Below are 26231 nucleotides of genomic sequence, written 5' to 3'. Positions count from 1 at the left end.
GTAAAATATAAACTAAGACCTGAGGAATGGTGAAAGCATTGGCAAAAGCATTCCAGGTAGGGGAAGATCACATATGATTGTGTTTCATATTTTCTTGATCCCCTTTCATGTATGTGTTGTGCACTATATTTTTTATACAACTGCCAAATTAACTTTGCAAATAATATAATAATGTTATGTTCCTTCTGAAAGGTAGATATATAACTATTGTTAAGGTTTCTTCTGTGGATATATTCTATTACATTTCTACCTTTCCTTGAGGTAATTTTGATGTTTTCTTTTCTTAGAAAAGCATCCATTTTTTTTTAGACTTTCCCATTTACTGATGTATCAGTTGTGCTTAGTTCTCTAATTTTAATGATTCCTTGTATTTTTTATTCTCTGGTTTTCCATAATCAGACTTGTTAAAGGCTTGTTTCTCTTGTCAGACTTACCCAAGAAGTAGTGTTTGGTTTTATTACTTTCATATCTCTGCATTTCATTTCTATATTTATCACTGTAAATGATATTGATATATTTTTATTTGTATTTTATTTTTGAAAGTTTTTATGTGTTTAAACCTTTTTTGTGTTATACTGAACATATTTAAGGCTTTAAATGTTAGTTTTCACTTTCTCTGTATTCTAAGAGTTCATTAGTAGGCTATTTTCTTTTCTTTTCTTTGAAATGGCAACCCACTCCAGTACTCTTGCCTGGAGAATCCTATGGAGGGAGGAGCCTGGTAGGCTACAGTCCATGGGGTCACAAAGAGACATGACTGAGCGACTTCACTTTCACTTTCAGTGTTATCCTCTTATTGATAATTTTTAGTTTCCTTTAGCTTTATGGACCTCAGATGTATCCTGTGTTATTTTTTTAAAAAACCTGTTGAGATTTTCCTTTGCTTAAGATATAATCAGGTTTTTGCTTTCAAAGACTATGTTCTTTGTTCATATGATATACTAAGTTCTGTTTCACTATGAAATATAAGTATCTGTATAGTCTACTTGATTTCCTCATTTTCTGATAGGTATTTGGAAAGCTCCCACTAAGTTGTATGAATTTTCAAGTTGCTTAAGTTTATAATATTTTTACTTTATATGTTTCTGTGTTGCATTGTCAGGGTACGTAGAAGTTGAGCTGTCAATACACTCCCAGTGTATTGTATTTATTATTATTACAAATTTTTTTTCTGTGTAATATGTTTTGCCTTGAATTCTTCGTTTACTCATGTTAATAATGGCACCTTTGATTAAGATTGCTTTTTTACACCTCTGTTTTCAACTTTTATGACAAAAAATTTTAGATTTTTTTCTCTTGTAATACCATGTAGTTGAGTTTTTTCCTTTTTTCTTATTTAAATCCTAATCTATATGTCATTTTTTAAAAATAAGAGATATTTCCACTCTCTTTTATATTAAGTTAGTCTTTGGGTTTTTGGTTTTTTCCTAATAGTGACAGTTAATGGCAAAGATGCATTTTCTTATTATCCCACACCCTGTCCCCCTTGTGTTTAACTGAAATTGAGTTTTTAAAATTGTTTCCCTCCCAGTTTGAAAAATATGTTTTCTTCCTGTTCTTCAGAAGGCATTTGATTGAATTTAAACAGTATTTGTAACTAGTTGCTTCCTTTTTTATTAACAACTATCTGAAATGTTAACAATAGATTATATGCTACTAATTTCTTTTTTAACTGCTTGGTCTTATGATTTCTAGGCTGTCCTTTTTTGGATTCATTTTAGTTGTTGAAGGCATAAATTCTCTAAATTCAGAACTGTTTGTGGTTTTTAAATTTTCAAAGTACTTGCATGTCTAGAAATTATTTTGTTCTACAGTTTAGAATTTTTTAAAAATTAATTGTGCTTCGTTTCTTTTCAGATTGTCTTCTAGCATTTAGTTTTGTATTTGAGAAGTAAATTTTACCAGGTTATGACTCTAGGGTGTGTGTGTGTGTGTGTGTGTGTGTGTGTGATCTGTATGTGTGTGTTTAATCTGTATGTGTATGTATGTTTGCATGTACATTTTAATGCCATCTTACAAGAAGTTGTTTCATTTTGAGGCTCTTTTTATGATAATTGATGAATAATGATATATACCAGAAGTAGGCTAAATTTATAACTAAATAACTTTGTACTGTTGTTATTGGATTTAAGGAAATCTTTGAAATAATATGTATCTTTAATTTTATTAGCAAAAAACCTACTTACAAACTCTAGATATGTGAATTCCATAGAATTTTTACATATTTTAACCATTAATAATTTGTCCACTTTATAAAGTTTATAATTTCCAAATTTTCACACACTAAACTGTTGTAATTTCATAGTGAGCTATTGCAGGCAGATAAGTACTTTGAAGCATAAGAAAAGAAATCATGTTGTACTATTGAGCTCTGTGATAACAGTGCTTTGTTTTTCTGTATACCACTGATTCTCAGCATATTCCCAGGTCTTGACTGAAATTTATTAGAAGGATAGATAAGTATGAATGAAAGAATGTAGATATAAATCAATCATAAATCAATGAATAGACTTTTGAAAGCTAAGTTTATTTTAGTCAAATTTTCTTTAGTTTTATTTGTTTTAATCTTAAGATACCAGTACCGTAATGTCCGGGTCTTTGTTGATAGTCTTTTTCTAGGGACTTTTAAGTGGGCTCTTATTTGTTTTCTTATTTTATTTTAATGTATATGTAAATCACTGTTCAGTGACTCTACTACTGCTGGAAAAGTGTATCCCAAATAGACTAATTTTGGAATAGTCTTTATTAAGAATTGTACTATTTTAGCTGGATTTTACCCTATTTAAGACCATAAAAAATATACAGCAAAGAAATTTTTATTAGGCTTCAGGATCATGTATGGAAGAGAATAATTATGATGACTATATATTTCTTATTTTATGTATAATAAATCTGTATTCAAAGAACTAAGAAGAACAAGTACTATGTTTCTCTGGGCTTGTTTGAAAGATATAGTGTAAACTATTAAGAATTACTCAATCAGTGTTATAAATTATCTTAGATTCAAATTAGTCTTTTTTTTTATATTCACCTGTTTATGTGTGACCTTTTGATATTATTATTATCTTGAAATTCAGGTTACCAGCTTGACATTCAGTGATAAGTGGAGGGTAGTTTTCCGAACAACAAAAACAGTAATAAATTGAGATAGTGATGGCATAGGAGGATGGGAGTGTTAAAGTTCAAGATATCCAAATTCTGTAGTTGCTAGCATTCTCATTTTTTAAATTATGTTTACTCTTTAAGACTGACTCTTTTTCCTTTCCCCACTTTCCATAATCTTTCATTTGATATATTGATCAAATGATTGATAATTCCTAATTGGTTTCTTTATGTCTGTTGTCCTGTCTGTTTAAAACCATCTCACGTGGCCTCTGTCTTTCTAAAACACTATTTTAATGCTTAAACTCTTCAGAAGCTACCATATAAACTGTAGACTTCTCCGCATAATACTGAAAGGCTCCATCTTCTTTAAGCATTATTCTTTTTACTATTTTCATTTGGAAATGTTTTTTCCTTCCTCTTTACAGTCTCTGTATTAGCATCTGTTTAGTACTATTTTCCAATCTTGTTTGATACAGTTAGCTATTTGTACATAGAGTTGCCTTTTTTATATAATATTTGTGGGAGGCATTGATTATTAAAAAAATCATTTTGTATTACCATTCTCCCTTGGGTGTCCTACTACTTTGCACATAGTATGTAATTGGCAGTGAATATTTGTTAAATTGAATGGAATTTGTACATATGATATCTACTTAATCAAAATATGCTCTTTTCTTATTCTTTGGCTTCCCTGGTGACTCATATGGTAAAGAATCTGCCTACAATGCTGGAGACCTGGAATCGATTCCTGGGTTGGGAAGTTCCCCTGAAGAAGGGAATAGCAACCCACTCCAATATTCTTGCCTGGAGAATTTCATGGACAAAGGGGCCTGATGGGCTGTAGAGCCCATGGGATCACAAAGAGTTAGGCACCACTGAGGGACTAACACTTTCACTTTCACTTTATTCTTTGGCATGAATACTAGTTTATTGTATAAAATGGACTGCTTTTCCCTAATATAGCAGTGATAATATATTTGTTCTGAAGAGTATTTAGTTTGAAATGTTATGCTAATGTTCACAATTGGTTCAGATGACCCTTTATTTCCATGTTTTCACATGACTCTGTGTTTTGAGTATTCAAGGACCAGGACTTCCATTAATAGCATTAACAAATTCATTCACCTCTGACCATTGTTAAGAAGACTTTGGCTTTTATAGTTAAGCATTTGTGTTCAGTTTATTTTGAGAAGAAAGTAAAAAAATACTTTGTTAATTGGATAGTATTTAGTTCAGTTCAGTTCAGTTGCTCAGTCGTGTCCGACTCTTTGCGACCCCATGAATCACAGCACGCCAGGCCTCCCTGTCCATCACCAACTCCTGGAGTTCACTCAGACTCGCTTCCATCGAGTCCGTGATGCCATCCAGCCATCTCATCCTCTGTCGTCCCCTTCTCCTCCTGCCCCCAATCCCTCCCAGCATCAAAGTCTTTTCCAGTGAGTCAACTCTTCACATGAGGTGGTCAAAGTACTGGAGTTTCAGCTTTAGCATCATTCCTTCCAGAGAAATCCCAGGGCTGATCTCCTTCAGAATGGACTGGTTGGATCTCCTTGCAGTCCAAGGGACTCTCAAGAGTCCTCCAGCACCGCAGTTCAAAAGCATCAATTCTTCGGCACTCAGCTTTCTTCACAGTCCAACTCTCACATCCATACATGACCACTGGAAAAACCATAGCCTTGACTAGACGGACCTTTGTTGGCAAAGTAATGTCTCTGCTTTTCAATATGCTGTCTAGGTTGGTCACAACTTTTCTTCCAAGGAGTAAGCGTCTTTTACTTTCATGGCTGCAGTCACCATCTGCAGTGATTTTGGAGCCCCCAAAAATAACTGTTAAGTAATTTTTTTTAAACAAAAGCAACATCTGTAGTAAAACATCACCCTAAAACTTTAAAAACTAAAAGGATTTAATGTACACAAAAGTATAAAGACTAGTGAAATAAAACCTCTGTAAATCTTTTCAGATTTAGCATTATCAAGAATTTGCTATACAACTTTAGTTTTCCTGAAATAGTTTATGACAAATTCCTGACAGTATTTGTGTATACTCCCAGCATGCATCTCTAAAATATAAGAGCAGTTTCTTACCTAACCAGATTGATTCCTTTATACTATTTAATACCCAACTCATATTCAGATTTCTTGATTTGCCTTGAAAATTTCAAGTAAGGTCTATATTATTTTGCTGGTTATGTCTCTGGAATGTCCCTAATTTAGAACAATTCTTCCCTTTTACTGTCTTTCTCTCTTTTTTAAAACATGTTCTGTATTTTAGTTGTTTTTGTTTGCTTCTGTTGAACTCAGTGGTTCTCAACTTCCCATCCCTAGAATATTTTGTTTTTGTTATTTCCTCCAAGGGGACATCTGGCACTGTCTGGAGATACTTTTGGTGTTGCAACTTGTGATAGGATTGCTATTGGCACCTAGTGGGTAGAGGCCAGGGATGCTGCTAAACATCCTGAAGCGTGTAGGACAGCTCCCAACAACAAAGATTTATCTGGCTCATAATGTCAGCAATGCCAAAATTGAGAAGCCCCAATTTAATTTGTTCCAGATACTTGCCTTAATAATTTTTATAAACTAGAAGTTAATTCAAGGAGGCAACAGTACTTCATAGGAGGTACTGTATATTTTATGTTGCATAAATCAGGGGCATATAATGTTTAGTTGTCTCACTTTTTTTAATTGAAAATTGGGTTCAGGTGATGGCAGCTTTATCCCTTAAATACAGAATTCAAAGTTAGCTTTTCTAAAGCAAAGTGAAACAACAGCCTCTTTTACTGGTAGGAAGAATATTGGAACTTGTTAATTGTATAACTGATCTCTTTTTGTTAGATGTTTAGAAACTTGCTGTTTAAATACAGATCCTGTGCTTCTGTTTTCTCATCTGTAGCAATAAACTGAACCTGGTGATTTCTAAGACTTGTGCATTTTGTTCTTTGCATTAGACAAGGATTTGATGCACACACACCATTTTATAAAATATCCAGCTGGTCAAAACCAGACATCCAAAGTAGTTTAGATATAATTTAAATTGTCATGCTTTGAATATCGATAACTTTGACAGATTATTTTCTTTAGGGAAGAATGAATTTAATAAGGACATTCATTTCCTTCTGTCTCTCCCCTCTTCATGAAAGTTATTTATACATTTCATCTAAGGAATTTCAGAATATTTATGTGAATTTATTATTCAAACCATTTTTAATGTTCCAGAACTTAGCTGTGATTGAAAATGAATTTTTTATATAGAAATAATATGATAAAAATGAGTCAGGTTTGAATCTAGCCTAATTATATTTTGGTTTTTAATCTGAGTTTCCTTAGCTAAGGACATGTTAAGGAGGTGTATGCTCATAACTTAGTTGACATTTGAATAGAGTTACTTATTTTTATATTTTTGTGACTGCTTCTCCTTATATCTACATGTTCTATAATGCCATTCAACAATCTTTTCAGGTAGGAAGAGGAATTGGTGTTAAAGGAAGGAGTTGTCTTCTGCTTCCTCTTCAGAACTCCTGTGATGTTTTTTTCTTTCTCTCTTTACCTTATGTACTTCTACTCTGTACTATTGTTATTGTATACTTCCATTCTCACATTAAAGTAAGTTCCTAGATACAAGGCCTAATTTTACACATCTGATAGTAGTAAACAGCAGTATCTCTTACTCAAAGATCGTAATAAAAGTGTGTTTAATGTATTAATGAATATAGCATTTTGTCATACCTGCTACCTAATACTTTATTTTTCTATATCTAGAAAATATACCTTTATATAACTTCCTCTCCCTTCTCCGAATACACTACAACCTTTTAGAATCTGAAAAGAAAGGAGCTTCAAACGATCTCTTATTTATTCAAGAATTATTTGAGTCCTCACAATGAGATAGGCATCATTTTAGTGGCTCCATACCAGTGCTCCAAACAAATTCCCTATTTCTGTGGAGTTTAGATAGACTAATAGTCATGTGAAAAATTTATAACAATTATGCAGAGTAAGATGGATGAGATTACTTGCTTAGCTCTCATAGGTAGCAAATGAGGCAGTAATGGTACCTAGGTCTTTAGATCCTGATGGTACCCTTGAAATTAGTTTCTTCTTCATAAATTGGGAGGTAGGGCAGGATGTTATAGACATCCATTCCTGTTCTTTTCTTTCATCGTATGCCTTTTAAAATTTATAGAGCATTTCATAGGCATTTGAATCTACTGTTTTTTAAAATACCAGGTTCTTCACATAGTAAAAATAGTGGGGGTTTCCCAGGTGGCTTAGTGGTTAAGAATCCACCTGCCAAGCAAGAGTAGAGGCTGGATCCCTGGGTTTGGAAGATCCCTTGGAGTCTCAAATGGCAACCCTCTCCAGTATTCTTGCCTGGGAAAATCCCATGGACAAAGGAGCCTGAAGGGCTACAAGTCCATGGGTCACAAAAGAGTCAGACATAACTTAGTGACTGTACAACAACAACAAAAAATTGTGGGCTTTAAAAATCAATGTAAGAGCTTTCAAAAACACTGATTTAGCTATTTGGCTGTGTGGGGTCTTAGTTGTGGCATGTGGGTTCTTCATTGTGGCACACGGGCTTCTCTAGTTGCGACGTATGGACCCAGTAGTTCTGGTGGCTAGGGCTTAGGTACCCCCCCTTCTTCTCTATGTGGAATCTTAGTTCCCCAACCAGGGTTCAAGTCCCCTATGTTGGAAGGTGGGATTTTTAACCACTGGACCACCAGGGAAATCCCTGTAAGAACTTTTATGGATGGAAATTTTCTTGGGATCCAGTGGTCAGTACTCCTGGCTTTCACTGCTGAGTGCACAGATTGAATTCCTAGGCTGGGGAATTAAGATCCTTCTAGTTGCATAGCCAAAAAAAGAACTTTCATGGACTTGATTTAATAAAACATATTTCTGCATTTAGTATGCCTCATGAAAAGATTGAAGTGTATTTTTCTAAGTAAATTTTCACCAAACTTAGTTAAGATGTGGTGTGGCATAAGGGGACCTTATATCAGGAAATTGCTTTTGATGGAGATTTAATACTTTCTATGATCTAATTTGTAACTTTCTGACCTTTCCTATAGTAAATCCTATATTCTAGCATGTAGAAATTTTATGCTTGTCTACCAATACTGTATTCCTTCTCCTTTTGTCTTATACCAATTAGTTATTTTGGTCAAAATCCCTTTGTATTTTTTTTGCATGCATTGTCTCCTTTGAACAGTTAGTTTTAGTACCTTTGCTTTGAACTTTTGGTTTGGCACTCTGCACTGCGCTTTGGCTGAAATGGTAAAAAATCTGCCTGCAGTGCAGGAGACCCAGGTTTGATCCCTGGGTCACAAAGATCCCCTGGAAGAGGGAATGGCTACCCACTTCAGTATTCTTGCCTAGAGAATTCCATGGACAGAGGAGCCTGGCAGGCTACACAGTTCATGGTGTCGCTGAGTCAGACACAACTGAGTGACTAACACTTTCACTGCTCTTTGATACCTTTTGTTTTCTAAAACATTAATTTGAAATATTTAATTTTTCATCTGTTCATTTTACCTATGTACATTTTTTTCATGGTTATTTACTCTTTTTTTTTTTTTGTCTTCTATTGTATTGAAAACCTGTAGATACTTTAACAGAGAAAATATCATTGGGATGCAATGTTTTCTCTAGAAAGACTCATATTCCGAACCATGGTTAAAGATAAAAAGACATAGTTTTTACCATGCTATAATTTTGAATCACATATTTCTATGACCAAACCATGGTGAAAAGTCCACTTTCTAATATATAACACTTAGGCTTTCACTGCTTCCTTTAGAAATAATTTAAAGTTTATTTAAAAAGTTGTTTAATATCCTACCCATCATAGCAGTTGTTATAGATTTTTAAAGTTAATATACAGCAAAGTTTTGGAAAGTTTTCAAAGATTTAGAGATTATTTTCAGAATATTCTCTGTGTATTTATATTTGAAATATTAGAAATATGAAATATTATTTCATATTAAACTGTATTAGCTTAAGGGAAATTTTGAAAGAAACATTATCTCCCCCAAATTTAACATTCAGTATTAAATATGTATAGATTAAAAATAGGATTTATGTCTGATTGCTAAACAGGTGACTTTCAAAGATGAAATGATACAGTTTCTGATGTTATATTGGTTAAGAATTTATTTCACTTTAGTTATTACAGTGTTAAAAGTACTTTAAACTTGTGAAATAAATTTTATCCAATTATGTTAGTGATATTTTATATAATAACTATCACCTTTTTATCAGCAAACTAAAAAAAAAAAATACATCTTTCTACCTAGTCTTAAGTAGCACTATGACAAGGGATGTCAAAATAAAACTTTTCCCTTCAAAGTCTTAAGAGCTGCTATTTCTAATTCTTTACATTTCTATTCATTGAGTCTGGTATATGTTACTGTATCAGTGGTTCTCATTGTATGATCTGCAGCCCTCTCAAGTTCTCAGAAATCAATAAGAATGTTCAAAAGATCAAAATTGTTTTCACCACTATACTAATATGTTACTTGCCTTTTTACTGGGTTGATGTATTTACACTGATGATACAAAAGCAATGGTAGGTAAAATTGCTGGCTTCTTAAGGCCATGGCATCAAATTATACTAGTATCATTGTATTTATCATTATCATATACTCAGAGTTATAAAATTAAAAAGCCATTTTCACCTGAAGAATAATTTGATAAAGCAGTAAATATTAATTTTTGAAATCTCCATATATGATTACATATCCTATTAATGTTATGTGATAAAATGGGAAGTACACGTAAAGCACTACCACTGACAGACACACTATATCTATCAAAGTTAAGACATTTGGCAAATGTTCTCAAAAATGATCAGAGTGAGCCTATTGCTTTAAGGAAAACAGTATTTGTTATTAGTGATAAAATTAAACTTACAGGCACAGATTAGAATTTCATAAATTTTATTTGCCTGAGCTTCACAGCTTTGCAGTACTTAAAAACTTTTGTAATGAAACCAGTAGTGATATTAATGATGTGTTTTTTGATATTGTTGGAGAAGGCGATGGCAACCCACTCCAGTATTGTTGCCTGGAGAATCCCATGGACAGAGTAGCCTGGCATGCTTCAGTCCATGGGGTCACAAAGTTGGACATGACTGAAGCGACTAACACTTTGATATTGTAGTTTGATTTTGAATTCGGTAAATATTAGTAAATATAACCCCTAAGGGAAGTCTTTGGGAGCAGAACAGTACTTCATAGGTGTATAAGGATGTCCTGAGAACGAAAGATTTAAGAACAGCTGATTTAAGCCTTCTACTGAAGTCAGACATGTCTAGCTAAGTATTTACATCATAACCTCCCTCATGCGCTACCCTTCCCCCATGAAAATAGATGAACACCTATGATTTCAGTAAGGAAAACAAATATCATACATATGATATGAATAATACATTCTTAAAATATTCTACAAATTTAATCTTCTACTTTGAACTGTGGGCTTATATATTCCATTGAAATTATTTAGGATTGCATTGAATTTATCATTGATACTGACATTAAAATATTTTTCTCTCTTTCCTCTGTTTGTTTCTCTTCCCACTTTCCTTTTCTCCTTTCATTTCTCCCTTCCTTCCATTTTTGGTATTTGTTTTCTAGGTGGAGTCTTTCATTTTGGATCAAGATGATTTGGAAAATCCAATGCTGGAAACGGCTTCCAAGTTACTTTTGTCAGGTACCGCTGATGGTGCAGACCTCAGGACAGTAGATCCAGAAACACAAGCTAGACTGGAAGCTTTACTAGAGGCCGCAGGTAAGTGTGCAAACTCTCTATATATAATAAGCCTACCTAATTTTCCAAAGTTCATTTGACTTAAAAATTCTAGTTATTATAAAGGTATGATCTTAGATATTTAGTGTAAAACTATTCATAAAAGTTAAGGATTACTTTCTGGAGAATTACATGGAACATTTCATGAAAGCACATTTTCATTGACAGAATACAATTGACAGGTTACTGTAAACCTTATAAACAGAAACTTCATATACTGTTAGTTTATATTCATCTTGAATTCCATTTTTGCAAATTCATCCACTTAATAAAATATATTTATATCCCCATATTAATACTCACAGCACTTTCTGTCTTTCTTAGAAATGCACAGAACAGTGAAAATTTTGATTTATTCTATGTGCATGTTTTCTGCTGAGATGATGCTCTCTGCCTTCTTGTGTTAGCTCTCATAATCAAATGTCCTTTCCACAATCTACTTTGGGTTACATTTTCCACATTTTTGTGCCTTTTGTTGGTAATTTCACTGTTTAAAATGGCTCCCAAGTATAATGCTGAAGTGCTCTCTAGTGTTCTAAATGTGAGCAGGCTATGATGTGCCTTGTGGAGAAAATAGGTTTATTAGAAAAGCCTTTTCAGCTCGAGTTACAGTGTTGTTGCCTGTGAATTCAGTGTTAAAGAATCAAGTATAGTATATTAAAAACGCACATGAAACAAGTTTATGTATTGACTGGTTAATACAGATGCTCAGGCCAGAGTCTTTCAGGCATCTAGCCCTATATTTCCATTTGGAGGAGTATTCGTTAATTGAGTGTTTCCAGTGATTTTACAGAACATAATTACCATGAATAATAAAAATTATACTGTGTATAATTCCTTCCACTTTTGGGGTCATAGACTGTTTTTAAAACCTTTTAAAGTGAGGGAGATGAAAATTGTGAAATTATTTAAAAATATGTCATAAGAGTAACAGGGAATGATTCTCCTGAAGATGAAGAGACTTGAATTGAATATAAGAGAACTGTTTGTTTTCTCTTGTCTGAAGAGGCAAAACCAGGTTTAAAGATACCACATGAAAGTAGATTTCAGCTGAAAGGAGCTATCTTTGGAGATAGAATTCCTTTTTATAGAATGCTAATAGTTGCTTTGTTTTTCTCATCTTTATGTTTGTTCCCATTTTTTTCCCATTTTCTTTATAGTAGCTAACAATCAAGATATCAGCTAAGCTGAGTTCTCATCTGTAGGCTGTAGAAGAAAATTCACTTCCAAGTTTATTATATTCGTAGTGGAATTCAGTTCCTTGGAATTGTGGGACTGAGATCTTGATATTTGTACAAACTGTCAACTGGAACTGCTCTCCTGTACAGCAAGCCTGTTTGAAACTGTCCACATTTCCTTCATCTTCATATCAGCATGGCATGTAGAATCCTTGTGCTTTGAATCTCTGACTTCTTTTCTCCAACCAGCTGTAGAAATTTCTTTGCTCTTCCTGGGGTCATGTTTGATAGGGTCAGGCCCACCCAGATAACCTTGTTATCTTCAGGTCAGCTATTCCATGGGAAAAGGGAAAGTGAAAGTTACTCAGTCATGTTGACTCTTTGTAACCCCATGGACTATACAGTTCATGGAATTCTCCAGGCCAGAATACCAGAGTGGGTAGCCTTTCCCTTCTCCAGGGGATCTTCCCAACCAGGGACTGAACCCAGGTCTTCTGCATTGGAGGTGGATTCTTTACCAGCTGAGCCACAAGAGAAGTCCAAGAATACTGGAGTGGGTAGCTTATCCCCATCTTCCTGATTCAGGAATCAAACTGGGGTCTCCTGCATTGCAGGCAGATTTTTTGCCAACTGAGCTATCAGTGAAGCTAATCATGAGGATAAAAATCTGTCAAATTCACAGTCCCAAAGATTATATATAGCACATACACCAGAGCTGGGTGTTCTTGGGAACATTTTAGAATCCCTAGTATACCAATGATTGTACAGAAGCCACTCCATTTCTTTGAAACCCCAAATGTCGGTATCTTTAAGTCTTTTCTCTGTGGCTGTTTAATTTCTTGCCTGTTTTTATCTAGGCTTCCCTGGTGTCTTAGATGGTAAAGAATCTGCCTACAATGCAGGAGACCTGAGTTTGATCCCTGGGTCGGGAAGATCCCCTGGAGAAGGGAATGGCAACCCACTCTTGTATTCTTGCCTGGAGAATCCCATGGACGGAGGAGTCTGGTGGACTACAGTCCAAGAGTTGGACATGACTGAGCGACTCACACACAACACACACACATTTTTGTCTAGTGAAATAGAAATGCTGGCTGCCAGCGTTTTGAGAGCTGAGAGTAGAAAGGGGGCCAAGGATCTCTCTGTTTCATCATGCATATGCTCATCTGATCCTCATTTTCAGTTTAGTATTATCTCTTCTTCATCTATACTTGATGTGTCCTAGCCCAGGGTCTTTCTGGTTTAGTTTATTTAGAGAACAGTCATCTGCTGTGCAGTTTGTGGATGGAGTCTTAAATGTCTAAATGCTCCTCATAGGAGTTCAGCCAGTCTCTCTGTTTTCCAACCCAAACCTTACCCTTGTACCTGGAACCCGTATATAGCTACAGGGCCGATCACCTTATTTCTCTTAATTATCTATGTTTCTGCTTACTTTGTTTTGTCAAGTCAGTTACATCTCCTCTTTACTTTGTATTCATTAATATTAGCTTTGATTTACAAATTTCTTCTAGTTTTATCAAAGATGAAGTTCCTGTTTTATTTTAGTTTTCCTCTGAGTAAGTTCTAAGAAGAAAAAGGGCAGAAATAATTATCTTAAAATAATCTTGAAATAAGAAAACTAATCTTTTAATTCACCTTTTCTCTGAAGTTATATGGTTCTGTTGTTCAACTGATTAAATGTCCTAACTTGGAAAAAATAATCTGGTCATGTATCTTTTATTTGATCGCAACTGATTAATATCTAATAATTGAATAAGACTAGTAAAAAAGATCACAGTAATCCAGAATGGTGAGATTAATTTTCAATCACTATTTATTTGACAAGTTGCTATGTATTTCTTAGGTTACTTCCTAGTTATTTTTATAAAATAGATATGAAGATACAAGAAGTACATAAAAATTTAATATAGATTATTTTGTTGTCAATGTTATTTCTTTTTAAAATGAGAATTACTTTCTATTGATCCAGATGTATTCTCTTGTTTAATGTTTCTTTTGCTGTCATTGACAAACAGTTGTTAAATAGCCGGTGAGAGCTGGCTAAAATGTTGTGGCTAATTCTCTCCTGTGAGAATGCATCTGTAAGCTTGGTCTTAATAATGTTAGGATATTTAACTAACTAACCACAGATGTCTTATTGACTAAATACTACTATAGCAGGTTTAGGCTATAGCTGGCTTTTGGTATTAGTAATAGGAATTATACAGTAGGTATCTGTCTTATCAAACCAAGACTGTTTTTATTCTTTGTACTTCTTGATTGTAGCAGACACTAAATTTGATTGCTCCTTACATTTGTTACATCTAAAATCAGAAAGGCTTCTTGCCCGATTTATTCCGTAAGATGTTATATTTCATATCTTGGATTTTTCAGAAAGAAAAGCAAATGCATGTAAACTTTTTATAAACTTCAAACACAAACTTTTATGATATTTTTGAGCCCTTCCACTATTAAAAGAAATCTGTTCAAATATGTTTATTATCATCATTTGGGAGATCTTTTTGGTCTTTGTCTTAGTTAAATAGTTTGTTTTAAAACTTATATTTGAATAATTTGGGGGTCTTCTTTAAAAATATAGGTTATCAGTTGGTAATTTGCGGTTCTGAGATTCTGCATTTCTAACAAACTGCCAAATGACAGTAATGCTTTTTGTTTATGAACCATGTGTTAAGTAGTGGGGTTCCTTAATATCCCTTAAAACATTAGATATTTTATCTTCAAGTTAGAGCAAAGGTTCTTAAATCCTGGCTGTACATCAGCATCTCCTTAGAGTTTTTAAAATATGTAGATCCCTAGGCCTCACTTTTACCTGAATTATATCTTTAGATATAGGAGAGCTCAACATCTGAACTCTTGAAAGGCTTCACTGATGGGCAGCTTGTATTAAGCACTGCTGAGTTAGAATAGTAACTAAGTTAGAGATCAGCTTGCTTTATAGTAATATCTAGAATAGCAACAAGTTATGTCTCATGTAAATGGTAACTAACCATTTCTGCTTTTGAAACTTTCCAAAAAATTTGCTATTCTAAATGTCTTTTTTAGACATGATTTTGGGTGTGTGTATTAAGTTGTAGTTGTAATTTGAAGCAAATAGATACTCACAGGTTGGTTATCTTTTATGTAGCCTGTAATGTCTTTTCAGTCCATTTTTTTGGTCACAAGTGGTAGTAGCCCAACTAAATAGTCTTAAGCTAAAGTGGCCATATACCAAAAGTATGGGGTTGGTGCTAGCTTCTGGCACTGCTAGAATCAATGAACCAAATATAACTTTATCAGTAATATCTCCTTTGTATTTCTCTGCTCTCCTCTATATTGACCTGTTTGGGGTAGTCTTTTTCTCCTTATGGTGATAAAAGTGGCTAAATAGCGCTTGGCGATTTGGCAACCTTTAAACATAGGTTCTTCTTCTAATGTCTAGCACACCTCTATGGATACCCAGTTGTTCCAGCATATACCAGCGACCCATTTCTACAACCAGAGAGCCACAGAGTTGAGCATGTATGGACTACATAAAAGGAGTAAGATTATTAGACAGTTGGAGAACAGTGCTTTCCCAAGATTCTAGCCAGACAATATATATCTGTCCTCTATATCATTTGGAAGTTAACATAAATAGTTAAGTAACTTGAATTTTGCTTTGTTTCTCCTTTTGGGTATATCCAAATTGGTGTGAAAATAATATAATAGGAATAGGCAAATTATCTACGGCTGATGGTAAAGCCTTTGCAGATCCTGAAGTGCTTCGGAGGTTGACGTCATCTGTTAGTTGTGCGTTGGATGAAGCTGCTGCTGCACTTACTCGTATGAGAGCTGAAAGCACAGCAAATGCAGGGCAGTCGGACAAGTAAGTATATTTCTACTGTGATCAGTGTAAAAATATTTTCTTAAAGATAATAAAAATAGCTAACATTTATTGAGCATATATTTTGTGCCTGACACTGTACTAAATAACCACTTTACATTTGATACCTTGTTTATACTCAAAAAAACCTCAGGTATAGATTTTATTTTTATTTCCATTTTACTTATGAAAGACTGTAAAGAAGTAACTTAATCAAGATCAAATAAATAACAAGTAGCAGAGCCAGAACACCCCTATCTGTCTGACTACAAAACTGACTTCAGAGCCAATATGTTATAAAAGACCTGTTGCTGATTTAGATTTTTTTTTCCTTTTTTTTTAATGTTTTCCTGATAAGTCAATGATTTCTAATTAGTCATACCATTTTCTCTTTCATGTGCATGAGGGAAAAAAAAAGTGAAAGTTGCTCAGTCTGTCCCAGTCTTTGTTATCCCATGAACTATAGCTTGCCAGGATCTTCTAGCCATGAAATTCTCTAGGCAAGAATACTGGACTGGGCTGCCATTAACTTCTCCAGGGGATCTTTGCAACCCAGGGATCAAACCCTGATCTACATTGCAGGCAGTTTCTTAATGGTCTGAGCCACCAGGGAAGCCCACTTCATGAGTATGGTGGTGGTGGTGGTGGTGGTTTAGTTGCTAAGTCGTGTCTGACTCTTGCGACCCCATGGACTATAGCCTGCCCAGCTCCTCTGTCCATAGGATTCTCCAGGCAAGAATACTGGAGTCAGTTGTCATGTCCTTCTCCATTCATGTGCATAGTTCTGACCATTTTGAAGGGATGGTTTTTATTTGTTTTTGAATGTTCAAAAATTTTGTAGATCTAGTTTCCATAACTTGAATGTGACTGTGTTCCAAGGATGTCATCTTTCTATGTCCTGTAGTTCCTTTTATATAATACTTCACAGTTAGTAAGAACTCAGTAAATATCTTGTGACTTGGCCTATTAAGTTTTTCTAATGATGTTATGCAATAATAAAAAAATCATGTCATCTTGTATATAAAACAATTATGGATAATATAGTTAAAAATTTAATGCCTGGGAAGCAGCTGGAAAAGAATCATTATAACATGTTACTGTCTTGATTCCTCAAAGGCTTCTTTTTTTCCCTTTAATTAAAAAGAAGCCATTAAGCCATTTTATTTACAGTTGACCCTTGAACAACATAGGTCTGACTGCACAGGTCCATTTATACACAGGTTTATTTTTTTCTTTCTTTTTTTGGCTGCACTGCGGAGCTTGTGGGATCTCAGTTTCCTGGCTAGGAATTAAACCCGGGACACAGCAGTGACTGCCAAATCCTAACCTCTAGACTACCAGGGAACTCCCAGCACAGGACTTTTTTGATAATAAATACTGTACTGCTGCACAGTCTGTGGTTGGTTGAATATATAGATACAGAAACAAAGATATAGAGGAACTATAGTTACAGAGGAACTACATATATGGAGGGCTGCCTGTTAAGTTATTTGCAGATTTTCAACTGAGTGGAGTGTGGTTACTCCTCACCCCCATGTTGTTCAGGGGTCAACTGCATTTTAGCCATTGCCTTTAAACAGTTGAGGAAATAGGAATATTCTTTTGTGTATGAATTTAGAGAATAAAAAAATAACATTCAAGAATTATCTTTTGTATAATAAGTATTTTTAAGACTGAAAGAGAGGTTATGTAATATTAGCAAGAGTGTGAATTTGCTGTTTGTCTTAACTCTGTCTTCATTCATCTAAGTTTTTATTAATTTATCTTACCATCCTTCTCATTGATTGACTCTAGTCTCAGGTTCTGTTCCTTAGTTACCATTCAGTTTTACTAGCCTACAGTATTATTGATATTCTTTAGATGTTTTTTAATGTGGTACCTTCTGAGACTGGCAAGAGAAGAGATTTTAAACACCTTGGAGAGTATAGATCAAAGGGGAAATAGGAAAAATAGTCATTGATTCTTTGACATTGAAAGTACTAGAAGTGATCAGCAAAACAGTAGAGCATGTTTGTGGCAGTCATATTTGTTCAGCAAAGTTTGAGAAACAAGGGGAGTGCAGTGATGCTATGTGCCAGATTTTACATTAGTTAAGTGTGGACCCATGTGCCAAATTTAACATACATTTTGCATGGAAGTTCTGAACTTCAGCTGTTGCTAGAGTAGTTCCCGAAAGGCTGTTTTAAAGCTAACACATCTAAGGAAATTGAGCGAAAGTTCAAATGGGAAAATAGAGGAGAATCTGTGCCTGAGGGGTAAAGAAAAAATGAGAGATCACCTGAAAGGGAGAAACGAGTGTGTTTTTTTTACACGAAATGTCATGTGGGAGGGATTTGTCCTGAACTTACTTAAAGGTGATAGAGAACACCGAGTCTAGAAACTGTCAGTGCCTGTAAAATGCAAGATTAAGAGAGAAACTTAGTAAGTGCTGTTTAAGACTTTCACTTTGGCAAGGGACAGCACAGTTAACAAGGGACTTTGGGCAGAAAACATTGAATGGAAAAGTGCTAAGGTAGTGTTTGAGGTTGGAGGTCATGTTGCATTTTTAATAGAGTAATCAGAGAAATCCTCACATAGAAGGTGGTTTTTTAGCAAAGACTTGAAATAGATAACATCGAGTTATTTGGGACTTTTCCTGGTGGCTCAGATGGTAAAGCGTCAGCCTACAACACGGGAGACCCAGGTTCAATCCCTGCGTTGGGAAGATCTCCTGCAGAAAAGGCAATGCTCTGTGCCTGAAAGAAGTTCTCTTGTCAGGGGGATAGCAGATACATAAATCTTGGCCTTGCAGCCGAACTAGCATGTTTAATAAAAAACATGAAGTCCAACTTGGCTAAAGAAGTAGGTGATGAAACCAGAGAAGTAAAAGGAGTATGAGATCCTCCCACTGGACAGGATAAGAATTTAACTTTTACTCTGAGTAAGGTTAGAGGCTGGTGGAGGATTCTGAGCAGAGGAGTGACATGATCGACTTCCTTTTGAACAGGATCTCTCTGGTACCATCATTGAAAAGAGCCTGGAGGAGAGCAGGGGTAAAAGCAGGGAGACTGCTTAGGAGACTTTACCATAATCATGGCCAAGGATGATGTTGAAACTGAGTTTTAGTGATAGTAGGGGTATGGAAAAGGCCTATAGTAATTAAAGTGACAGGGCCATGTTTTAATAAGAAGCTGTAAGAATTGAGGTTTATTTTAAATAGAATATTAATTAAGAGACTTGGATTTAGTGTTTTGCTAAGAATGAATTTTATCTGTAAGTGAAAGAATCTTTAGAAATGTCCATAATTGAAATTCTTATGGGCAATTTACAGGGCAAAAATTTACACTTTCAGTCTAATTTTCTGTTGTTCCACCACTTTGACTTTCCTTTTTGCTTGAATTAAGCCTTTGCCTTACCTGCATGTTTTTCATACTTCCCCAAAATGTGATGGTATAAGTAAATACTTCGAAAAAAAAAGAATCTGCTTATCAGTCATTTATCAGTTCAGTTCAGTCACTCATTCATGTCTGACTCTTTGTGACCCCATGGACTGCAGCATCCAGGCTTCCCTGTCTATCACCAACTCCCGGAGCTCGCTCAAACTTGTGTCCATTGAGTCAGTGATGCCAGCCAACCATCTCATCCTCTGTCATCCCCTTCTCCTTTTTCCTTCAATTTTTCCCAGCATCAGGGTCTTTTCCAGTAAGTCCGCTCTTCACATCAGGTAGCCAAAGTATTGAAACTTCAGCTTCAGCATCAGTCCTTCTAATGAATATTCGGGACTGATTTCTTTTAGGATTGACTGGTTTGATCTTGCAGTCTAAGGGAGTCTCAAGAGTCTTCTCCAGCACCATAGTTATTTATAGATTAGTCCAAAGTATATGCTCAAAACTTCCTGTCTCATTTCCTTTTACTTAATTGTAGAACCCAGATAGGCCTTTATAATTAGTGAAAGTTTTACCCATTTCATTAAATTTTATAAAATTTTTCTCGTGGCTGAGCTTTGCAAACAGAACTGTAGTAGTAACTCAATTTTTTCTTCATGTGATTTTCTATACAATTTTATGTTTAAAATTTTTTTTTTTACAAATAGTAAATAAGACTGTCTTTCGGCTACATGACTGAAAACAGTTTGTAATGTTGATAATTTTAATTGAGTGAGTTTTATATGTAGATTTTAAAAACTCAGGCTTCCCTGGTGGCTCAGAAGGTAAAGAATCTGCCTGCAATGAGGGAGACCTGGGTTCATTCCCTGGGTTGGGAAGATCCCATGGAGAAGGGAATGGCTACCCACTCCACTCAGTGAATGAATCATTTTATTTTCTTTTTGTTATGAGTCATATTGAAATAATCATATTTAGTGCTACTTATTTAGTGCTACTGTCCAGATTAACTTCAAAAATCAATACTTAATGTCAGGCAATTTTTTATTTTCTTACATCCTGATATTCTTCTCCTAATAGCCGCAGTTTGGCAGAAGCCTGTTCAGAAGGAGATGTAAACGCTGTGCGAAAGTTACTCATTGAAGGGCGAAGTGTAAATGAACATACCGAGGAAGGGGAGAGCCTTCTTTGTTTAGCTTGTTCTGCTGGATATTATGAGCTTGCACAGGTTTGTATTATCCAAATAAACTTCACAGGTTTTTTTTGTTTGTTTGTTTGTCAAAATTTGGCCTGTGTATTAAGGAAATAAAATGAAATCAATCATCAGGCTCATTTCAAGAAATAGTTTTGTTAGATATAGTTTTTGTTTATTGGCTTTTTTCTGTAATATGACTAGGTAGGTGTTAATGTAAATGTATGTTCAAGAAATATATAGTTTTCTAATATCCTTTCAACTTTCTCTTTTGTAAGGTTTTGCTGGCAATGCATGCTAATGTGGAAGATAGGGGGATCAAAGGTGACATTACACCCTTAATGGCTGCTGCTAATGGAGGACATGTCAAAATTGTGAAGTTGCTGCTAGCTCATAAAGCTGATGTCAATGCACAGTCTTCAACAGGTTATGCATACCTCTTTTCCAGTATTTAAATCTTAACACCCTCTGTTAGTAATTAATTCAGATGAAAGTGCTCATTAGTGATGCTTTTGCAGTTTTCAATACTGCAGATTTGTGTACATCTGTGCATTAGGCTTAAAGTATATACAATGTGTTGTGAATGAAATATCTCCTGTTTTGTGTATGAGGGCTATCTTGGCCTTGGTTGTTTTATATTAAACACTGACTGGGTTAGAAGGACCATTTTCTTAGAAATGAAGAAGTATGGGCTATACCTCCCAAACCCAGGTTTTCTATTTGTCAGGGAAGAAGGGAAGGGAAAATAGGGAGAAGCGCAAGAAGGATATGCAGCTGAAGGTAGGTCTGTCATTGTCTAGTGTATTAAATTGTGGCCTAGAGGAAAACAAAGACATGCTCCACCAGAGACAGAATGTTAATCTAAATCAATTTTTTTTTTTCTTTCAAACTTGGGCATAGATGAATTTGTATCAAAGCTCTAAAATATATGAAAATATATTTTGTGCATTTCCTTCATGCAAGATTTTCAAATTTATTAAATATTTTAAATAATTTTAAAGGTCTATAGGTTCTGATTTGAGGAGGTTTTAGGAATCCTTATTTTACCCAGAAGTTAAGTTTTTTTCCCCCTCTTAACATGGGAAGTTTTTATCATTAAGAGGGAATGTTTTTGAAATTATTTTAACTTTGACTACCAGTTAATTGATGTTTAAAGTTGTAGTAAAACCAGCATGTGGTTAAAAGGACCAGAATGAGGTATATCTATATATGATGAATAATTGCAATCTAAAGAACAAATGCACTTTGGGAAACATTTCTCAGATTAAAATTATAGAATGAATGTGACTTTTTTCTCATGAGAAAAGTTTGTTTCAGAATTGCTCAGTTCTTTTATAACTCTACAGTTGTGATAAGTGTATATGATTTTCCTCATGTGTTTAACCCTGATTTTGAAATGGAAAAAAAAGGCAGTTGGTTTCACTAAGATAAAATGTAATAAAGAAAAGAATTGTATGTTTAAGTGTAATAGCTAAATTTATTAAAGTTTTATAGTCTCCTGTGTCTGAACTGAACTGAACTGATGTCAGTTTTCTCTTTGATACTAAGTAAACTTGTTTTATTTTGCTATTTTATCTGAATGTCTGTTTTTCTTCATTAAAATAGGCAATACAGCACTTACCTATGCTTGTGCTGGAGGGTATGTAGATGTTGTAAAGGTGCTCTTGGAATCCGGTGCTAGTATTGAGGACCATAATGAAAATGGTCATACTCCTCTTATGGAAGCTGGAAGTGCTGGACATGTGGAAGTAGCCAGATTGCTGCTAGAAAATGGGGCTGGCATTAATACGCATTCCAATGAATTTAAAGAGAGTGCCCTTACATTAGCTTGTTACAAAGGTACAGTAAAAAAAACTTTTTTTTCCCTAAAAAAAATGAAGTTTTTAAACTCATGAATGTAGTATGGTTATTCACTTAAAAAATAAAAGATGGTAATAGTATGTAGTATATCATAAATAAAAGTGTTTAAAGTATTTCAGAGGTTAAAAGTTTTTAATATGTGAAGTTTATATAATTTTAAAAATATTCAATATTATAAATATTGTCAATGAAAAATAGTAATTGACCCAGTTTTTATCAGAAACATAATTTTAATATGCATTGTACTTTTTAATGTTTATGCTTGTGTTTTGCCTGGTTTACACAAAAGGATCCTATTGAATTCAGATGTATTTAGGCTGTAAATTTAAAGTAAATGCACTGGAAGCTAAAACGATTTATTAACAAGAAGGTATGTAAGCTGTTTCTCATGAAGAAGGAGAAAAATGGAAGAGAAAGGGAGGATATATGAAAAAAAACTATAAGTGGTGTGGAGGGGGTTTGTATTCAAAAGAACAATTTTTTAGAGTATCAACACGTGTAATAAAGGAAGAGCTGGTTAAAATTGAATCTACCTGCCCAGATATAGTTGTACAAAGGAGTTAGTAACATAGTCTTCTAAGTGACATCAGTCAACCTGAAAATATTGATAACAGAGTAAAATATCTTATTTTTGGGGTGAAGATAATTGTCTGAATAAATATTTAATCTTCAGCTAGCTTATGATTTAGATTCTGGATTCTAAAATGATAGCCCCAGAGCCACATATTTTTCAGAATCAACCTTTTTGTCTATAAATAAAGAAACTTTTCAAAAAGAAAATCTCATGAAATATTATATGTGCATAGCCATTCAATTCCATGTTTTTTACCATCTGCAGCTGTGTCTTGTTTCTGTCATAAAATAAGTGATAACATTTTTGACCCAGCGGCATCAAGAAAAAGCTCTTGAAAGGCAAAATGCAAAATTTAAGGAAGCACTCACTCTCAGTGGCTGAAGCTTCATATCCACTAGCTTGTGAGTGAATGTCTCCTTAAATTTTGCACCCAGGACTTTGATTCCCTCACTCTTGTGTTGTCCCCAATGTTGTTTTTCTATTTCAGAGCAGCCAAAGTTTTGTTAGGTCTTTTGGAATAATTTCACTTAAAAACATGGCTAAAATAATCCTTATACAATTAAATGACTAAAATTTAAGTTAAATATTAAAAAAGGCTCCCAAGGACTTTTGATTATCTGATGTTACAGATAATTCAGATTAAGGGTGTTTAGGAAGCCCAGCTGAGGTCTCTTAGTTCTCCATTTCTGTTTGGTAGTTAAGCAGAGGTTGATCTTCATTGTGAGGAGAGGAATTAAGCCTTGGGGCAGCCTCTAGGGCAGGCTGATTGGGTAGCTTTCTCTCACCTTTTCACAGATAGTTTGAAAGCGAAACTGGCTCCATTTTATCACTGAAAGCCACCTGGCCAGTGAGCACTGAGATGGGGTTATATATAACTACTCTTCCCTCTCTGCTTTGCTTGTAGCCCCATTCTTCTGAGGTTAGGGCTTGCAGGCTTTTATTAAAGAAACTGGGTAAAGAACTGAGCTCCTGGAGAACATTTCTACTACTTCCAGGGATCTGTGCACACTCTTAACTTTGCTCTATTTCTCGTGAGGTGTTCTAGGATAGAAATTGACATGGAGGAGATGGGGAAGGGATAGAATTCAGGCCAAGACTAAACATTGATGTGGATCTTTGGGAAGGGAGAATGACAGAGAGGAAGGAAATGTAATTTGTTAGCAAAAACTAGGTATGGCAGATACACTTACTCACCAAAGTTAATTTAGTTTTAACTATGATTCCGCTATCCAGTCCTTCCCTCTATTCCCAGTTGATTGATAATTGATTGCAGCTCATTCCAGATATAGTTGGGGAAAAAATTAGTAACTTTTCTATTGTTTCTTACATGGTATCTGAAGTCCTTTTTAAAATATAATTGGTAATCCTTGTAACTACTCATAAGGTAATTAATATGTGAATTGAAGTTTATGGTTTATTTGAAACTACATAAATATATATGTATGTGTCTATATATATGTTAATATCTAAATGGATAAATATAAATGGTGTTTCAAGGATATTTTTATATATGCAGTTTCCAACTTACATACAGCTTGTGAGTTTGTTATTGAAACTTAAAGCTCATTGCCTCATAAAAATAACTTCATTGGTGATTTTTCATCCCAGGCTGCAGTTCACAAAATCTAATTTAGTCTATGGTATAAATAACTGTGACATGCCTGGGCTTAACAAGGTTGTGGAGGGGATATTCCAGGTGCTGCATTTTAGTGCCAACCTTGTTCACCTGCAGCAAGGATTCTAGTAGCAGCATTTTCTGGGGCAAAAGGGTAAGGAGTAGAACAGCACACATTACTTGTATAATTTGTGTTGGGCTGTCAAGGATAGCTTGTAGCTGATTTTAGTATTCTGCTGATATATTTATTACTGTAAGTTAAATACAGGTTTTCAAAATATAACTTTACTTTTTTGGACTAATAAAATATTTTTAAGTAATCTTATAAACTTTTGGTTTAGGACATCTAGAGATGGTGCGGTTTCTTTTGGAAGCAGGAGCAGATCAAGAGCATAAAACAGATGAAATGCACACTGCTTTAATGGAGGCTTGCATGGTAAGATTGGTGAAATACATACTTAAAATTTATATATTAGGTAGAGACAGAGCCAGTGAATAATGAGTGCCATTTCCCTGGGTTCAAAGATTCTGTTTATCATGACTTACCGTGGATTAGAACCTTAGCTATCTGAGTTATCAGTCGTTTTCAGAGCCAGTTGAACAACATTAGCTTTTATCAGAGTGCTTTCTGAAGCTTTGTAGCACAACCTTCATTTTCTTGGTCTCACATAACTATACTGGTTTTATATAATTGGTGCAAAAAATTACTTTCTGACAGATTGATCAAGCATGTTAAAGATGAGATCATGATCCACAAGAGTATGTACATAATACAAAGTAAACATGTTCATGAAACCCACAATTTAAAATTTATGAAAAATTTGAAATTAGAATATTGTTTGTGTTACATAATTCTTCCTCTGTCGTAGTCTTTTTCTCAACCCTGAATTCCCTTCTTTAAGAACTTTAGTTTGTTCTTGAGAATGTATAAGAATAGTACTCTTAAACTTTGTATTTCAGTCTATGACTTGTGGCACAGAAATGTATCATAATAACTTTATAGAGAGATTTATGAGAAAACATACCAAAGATAAAATGACCCCAAATTAATTTGGTTTCTTGTCTCAACTTCCCTTCAGAGAATGATTATTGGAAGGATGTTAAATTTTAATTAGTAATTTTAAAAAGTAGCCATTTAAGCCATTTTTGTTTTTCTTATTGCCATACCAGTGTTAAATCATTCTTTTGAACAAACAGGTTTTCTTGGAGGGTTTAGAGTTCCCCACCTGTTAAAATGAGGATAATATCCTTCTCTAGGGTTGTTTTAAGTTCCTTATCATGGGGATTTTACTGAGCATTTTACACACATTTTTGTCATTTAATCCTCAAAACAGTTATGCCACCCCCACTAGAGAAACAACCTATGTGTAGATTAAATAATTAAAATGGAATATTCTGTGGACCTACTCTGCATGCAGTAGAATTAAATGTTATAAGCAAATGAAAGATATTAGTAGAGGCCATAGGTTTAGAGACTTGCTATGAGACTGAGATTTTAAACTGGACTTTGAAGGAAATGTAAGAGTTGACTGCTTATGGAGGAAGAAAAGTCTGAGCTTAAAGGAACAGCATGGTAACAGCAAGTAAGTAAAATAGTCATAAAACCATTAAAGTTGTGTAATATGGCAAGTACCAAGATAAAATGGGCATGACATGTTTGAAAGAAGGTGAGATATCTGTGAGGTGATGAAGAAGGAAAAA

At 34.5% G+C, this 26231-nt stretch overlaps 1 protein-coding gene across 3 annotated transcripts in view; it reads left to right on the top strand.

The window, feature by feature from the left end:
* The window catches only part of ANKRD17 (ankyrin repeat domain 17), a 168661-nt gene that overhangs the window by 62938 nt on the left and 79492 nt on the right, over nucleotides 1–26231 (top strand). For all 3 annotated transcript variants that reach the window (XM_068975662.1, XM_068975661.1, XM_068975660.1), the window contains exons 2-7: nucleotides 10740–10893; nucleotides 15774–15930; nucleotides 20370–20517; nucleotides 20760–20907; nucleotides 22087–22320; nucleotides 24872–24966. In XM_068975662.1, coding sequence (XP_068831763.1) covers nucleotides 10740–10893; nucleotides 15774–15930; nucleotides 20370–20517; nucleotides 20760–20907; nucleotides 22087–22320; nucleotides 24872–24966 — 936 coding nt within the window. The remainder of the gene's footprint in view (nucleotides 1–10739; nucleotides 10894–15773; nucleotides 15931–20369; nucleotides 20518–20759; nucleotides 20908–22086; nucleotides 22321–24871; nucleotides 24967–26231) is intronic.

This window comes from Capricornis sumatraensis, chromosome 7 (genome assembly GCF_032405125.1).
Source record: "Capricornis sumatraensis isolate serow.1 chromosome 7, serow.2, whole genome shotgun sequence".
In the NCBI taxonomy this organism is placed as follows: Eukaryota; Metazoa; Chordata; class Mammalia; order Artiodactyla; family Bovidae; genus Capricornis; species Capricornis sumatraensis.
The sequence above is the reverse complement of the archived record's forward strand: the minus strand, read 5'-3'. Positions and strand labels throughout refer to the sequence as shown.